This window comes from Durio zibethinus, chromosome 12 (genome assembly GCF_047325235.1).
Source record: "Durio zibethinus cultivar Kanyao isolate XHJ-2024 chromosome 12, ASM4732523v1, whole genome shotgun sequence".
In the NCBI taxonomy this organism is placed as follows: domain Eukaryota; kingdom Viridiplantae; phylum Streptophyta; class Magnoliopsida; order Malvales; family Malvaceae; genus Durio; species Durio zibethinus.
In genome coordinates this window covers 861,044-865,744 of record NC_143173.1, presented here as the reverse complement: position 1 = coordinate 865,744, position 4,701 = coordinate 861,044, and the positions used below count along the sequence as shown (strand labels likewise).

The following is a 4,701-nucleotide window of genomic DNA, read 5'->3' as shown; positions in this document are numbered from 1 at the left end:
GAAGGGGCCGCGCGAACGCAGGCCCCACCACCACAAATTATGACGTAGGCTCTCCCACTTGGGGAGACCTTAGGCAAGCGCCCTTCCCAGGTGCAATGGAAGCCGTTTACCTAGGCCATAAGCTTCTTTGATCGCCCATTGACCCCGTCCAGGTAAGTATGTTCCAATGAAGCTAGCTGCCTCTTATTTATTTAACCACGTTCGTGCTCCGCGTCTTACATATCCGATGTGGGATACTATCAAGAGATGAATTTCAATTATCAAACTCGTAGGAGGTTATAATTGATTCCCCCTTCTCGTTTCATTCAACTGATTTAAAATGGTTGCAGATAATTAGGATACAACAGAACAACACATTGCGGAGAGCAGACTACAAATATTTCCACTTGAAATTGTCATTAAACTCAGCGATATATCATGAGTTTGCAGCAGCAGTTTTGTCAATGGAAGTACGGTTTTGTATAACTTGGAATTGTCACTAAACACAGTGATATATCATTAGTTTGCAGCAGCCAGTAGCAGCAGCTTTGTCAATGGAAGTAGGGCTTTGTAGCTTTGACAAAAGTTCCCACGATTTCACTTGTGCAACTTTAACACGTATTATGACACGTCGATCAGTTCCACCATTCTTTGGCTATTAAACTACTATAAACAGATAATGACGTTGAACTATATTGATAGGGGCCGCGCGAACGCAGGCCCCCGCTGCCACAAATTATGACGTAGGCTCTCCCACTTGGGGAGACCTTAGGCAAACGCACCTCCAAAGTGCAGTGGAAGCCGCTTTCCTAGGCCATGAGCCTTGTTGATCGCCCATTGACCCCGTCCAGGTAAGTATGTTTCAACGATGCCACCTGCCCTTTATTTATAAGCTCTGCTCCCTGCTCTTTACTTTGTACCTTTTGAGTGTGGGATGTGCGATTTGAAGTGTTAATATTATTGCTTTCAGTCCGGAAGCTCGAGAAGTAGAATGAAAATAATCTAAGCATACAGTCATACAGAAATTAAGGTGAACATGGAGAAAAGGAGTGAAGATTTGCTTCATTATCTAACATAATTGATTTCAGTTTTACGAAAGATACAAATTAATTTTGCAGCAGCCTTGTTGCCCTTTCCAGTTTCCCCTAGTTATTTTATTCATAAATTTCAAGAAAGTGATTACAAGATTAATGGAATAGTAATAGCAGATTCATCAATTCTGCTCAAAGCAATGACAGCAAATCCACTAGAAGTTTTTGTAATAACATGTAGCAGTAGCATCTGGGGCAGCACCAGAAATATGGCATGGTGCCGCTGCTATACTTCATTTGTGACTCTGGTTGAGCCTAGCGGCTGCGGCCACAGAAGCTGCCACGCCGGCCGGATGTGTAGTCAGGTTAGGATCATTCCTCATCTCTGCACCTGCTACCCCTTCTGCATCTCTTCGCGTTGCTGGCTTATCTGAAGGCAACTTTGCCGTTGCATTCTGCAAGGGAATAATCATCATCTTATGCATTTTCACCAGTCATAAGTCTCACCACTTTTCAGGACTTTAAAATCAGTACTACTTACCGCGAGGATATCACCCAATTTGGTCTTGTCCTCTTCTCTAGTTGCCCTGGCATTAAGGGTGGCGGCTGACTGAGCAGCAGCCGCAACACCACCAGGCATTATGGAGGTACGACCGGTGGCTCTCACTTCCGCTGCCTGTATTGCTGCAGCATCACTCCATTCCACAGGCTTCTTTCCTGCTGTAAGAGCGGTGGCTTCAAGTGCTTCTCCAATGGTGATTCCACCACCGCTACCTCCCTGTTCAGAAGCTGAGTAGAGCCCGGAGGACAATGGAGCTGCCTGGCTATATTGTCCGACAACCTGCTCAGAAGCACATAAAAAAATTACCTTTTCCATACTGAGTTATTGTCAATGAGACACGTACATATATGATATATCCAAGGGCTGCTTTACCTCATCACCAACGGACTCTGTGATTATTCGTTTTCCAGGAAGTTCTGTCTCTTCAATGGTAAGACCGGTTTCAGCATTGATTTCTTCGTGACCCACAAATCCAGCACTCTCATTCTGCGTCGCAGCAGATTGCATAGCTGCAGCTGCGTAGCCCTCCTGGGTGTGACCAAGCATGGAGTTCTCTGCCGCCTGCATCATGGCTGCATCCTGAGGCGCCACAGGCTTCTCGGCAAGCTCACCTTGCACAGGGAAGACATCTCCGTATTTGATAGGATCTTGTATCTTCTCAGGTTGTTGCTGACTCATTTTTCTTTACGTTTTCTTTGTATTGCTTTTAGGGTTACAACAATTACTTACAGAATTATTTGAAGAAATGGGGAAGAAATTTATTTTATACGTGCATGAAACATGCAAAGACTCAGACACGTTTGTTACGGGAGTGAAACGTGGCTAGGAAATAGAGAGACAGTTTGGCTTCAAAGGACAATTGGTGTAGTGTTCTCGTAGATGGCAAAGAGCCAAATTCCATGAGGACAAGTGGTGTTTTGTCATAAAGATGAGGACTTGGTCTAAATCGGTTTTTATCGGGCCGGTTTAAGATGTTGGTTTGGGTCTAAATGATATATCAACGCTAATAATTTATTTGGACTCAATTAGATATAATTTTAATTTAATTTGATAATTATTAAGTTAAATTTGAGTTTTAATAGTTTGATTTATAGAGTAAGTTAAGTTTGAATTTTTTAATATTTGATTTAAATAGTTTACGAATTTAATTTAATTTTTATATTTTAATAATTATTTTTATTATTTTAATTAAAAAACTATTATTTTATTTATATATATAATTCGAACTCAAATATAAATAATCGAATTTAAAATTAAGTATAATAATCGAATTTTTTTTATTTGATAAATTAACCTAATTGAATGATTTGAGTAACTCGACTTTTATCTTAAATCAAATTTGAGTTTAAAATTTAAATTTTCATCAAGTTCAAATCAAATTGTAAACAACAAATTTTAAATTAAATTCGAATGTTTTGTTATATCAACTCAATTTAACTCGATTACATTATTAATATCGACATGTTTAATAAGGTTGGATTGTCATCAGTGACATGCATACAATAGTGTTGAATCAAGAACCAAGGTGAGACAGCTGAGCATGGGTGGGACGATGGAATCAAGTTGGCCTAGACATGGCAATTAGAGGTTTAGAGGTGCCACTTGGGTCCAATTTTGTTCGACCCTACATATAAACTTTTTTATTTTTTCTAGTTAATCTAATGTATCAAGAATAAACTTTTTTACTTCAAGAAATTATACATGCTTGTAACAAAGTTATTCATAATTTATGTAATGAAAAACATTTGATTTGAGATAAAGATAACGGTATCAACTTAAGCATGTATTATAAATTTGAGATAAGCAATCTAATAATTAAGCTCATTTAAAGGTTAGAATTGATTGTCTTAATGTGCAAACCTAACCCCATACTATTATTATTAAGACATTTATTTCAATTTAAGTTCAACAAATTATGCAAGTTGTAAAAGAATGTGGTGGAGGCTTAAGGATTTAATGGATTTCATTTTCTCTTTATTTAATTAATTCAAGTTTGATTTGAATACATGATAACAATCTTTCCACTCCGTCATATGCGAAATTTAAATTTTACGATTAAATCCTTTTATATATGTAATTAGTATTTGATGCATTATCACAATAAATTTTTAATTATGTCGATGAGATTAATAAGATGATACATGTCATATTTAAAGAAATAAAAAAATTAATTTTTAAAAAATATGTCAACTTACTAACCTATTTATATAATTAAAATTTTACAATGATATTATATCAAATATTAACTTTTATATATTTGTGGAATATCTTTTATATCATTATTATTATTAGTATTATAAAGTAATAGTAATCGAGGTTTGGTTTGTTGCATTAATTTTTTGTATTTTATTAAAATAATATTTAATTGAATTAAAAGTTAGAGTGAATAAATAAAAAATTTTTAAAATAGTTAAAAAAATAAATGTAATATCAACTAAAAATATTAAATAAAAACTATAATTAAATGCTTAACAATGGAGCTTATCATTGAGATATGAGGAAATAACAATTCCACGAAGAAATAACAATTCCATGAAAGTAACATTTGACTCAAAATTAAAAACACACAAGTCAGAGAAAAGTTTAACTTTAACCCAAATTAAGGGTCTGTTTGAATTTTATTATAATTAAATTTATTACATCATTAATTAAATTTAAATGATAATTTTAATAAAATTTATTTAATATAAAATTTTATTTAAATTATATTTTCAAATACAATTACAATATTTTTTTAATCATAATTATTATAATTTATATTATTATTTTTAATCTCATCGCCCGATGCCTTGTAAGGACACGTTGCTCTCCTTTACCCATAAACTCAGAGAATACAAAAAGAACACGTGGTAAGCAAAGATTTATCAAGGGATTCTTTTTTATAGGGTATATTGATATTGATTTCCCGCCTTATAAAATCTAAGGAGCCCACAAATGACGTGGACACAAAGATCCACGTATGCAAAGCCTAAAGCCAGCATGCCCTATTCCCATTGGTTCCCTAACTTGACATCATCAACCGAAAGCACGTGAAAGGACTGGGAATGGCAGTTTCGTAGATATTTCTCAAATTCAAGCCGTATTAATTACCTGCCAAGGCTAAATGACATGCCCCGCCTTCCTAAGGAC

At 35.3% G+C, this 4,701-nt stretch overlaps 1 protein-coding gene and 2 non-coding genes across 3 annotated transcripts; all 3 read right to left on the bottom strand.

The window, feature by feature from the left end:
- Positions 1 to 160, bottom strand: LOC149515495 (U1 spliceosomal RNA). Its single transcript, XR_016326419.1, has one exon. It is a non-coding gene; the product is annotated as a U1 spliceosomal RNA (small nuclear RNA).
- Positions 161 to 677: 517 nt separating this feature from the next.
- Positions 678 to 838, bottom strand: LOC149515494 (U1 spliceosomal RNA). Its single transcript, XR_016326412.1, has one exon. It is a non-coding gene; the product is annotated as a U1 spliceosomal RNA (small nuclear RNA).
- A 54-nt stretch (positions 839 to 892) lies between these two features.
- LOC111296818 (late embryogenesis abundant protein D-34-like) lies at positions 893 to 2,254 on the bottom strand. The gene is made up of 3 exons (XM_022891291.2): positions 1,945 to 2,254; positions 1,552 to 1,851; positions 893 to 1,465 (listed from the first exon to the last, which is right to left on the bottom strand). Exons 1-3 carry the CDS (start codon positions 2,248 to 2,250, stop codon positions 1,304 to 1,306), a joined length of 768 nt encoding a protein of 255 aa, XP_022747026.1. The 5' UTR covers positions 2,251 to 2,254; the 3' UTR covers positions 893 to 1,303.
- Between the last annotated feature and the right edge of the window lie 2,447 nt (positions 2,255 to 4,701).

Coding starts and splice junctions, on each gene's coding strand:
- LOC111296818 (XM_022891291.2), bottom strand. CDS start 2,250: ATGAGTCAGCAACAACCTGAGAAGATACAAGATCCTATCAAATACGGA. Junction 1,852..1,944: donor CAGAGTCCGTTGGTGATGAG/GTAAAGCAGCCC, acceptor GCTTCTGAGCAG/GTTGTCGGACAATATAGCCA. Junction 1,466..1,551: donor AATTGGGTGATATCCTCGCG/GTAAGTAGTACT, acceptor ATTCCCTTGCAG/AATGCAACGGCAAAGTTGCC.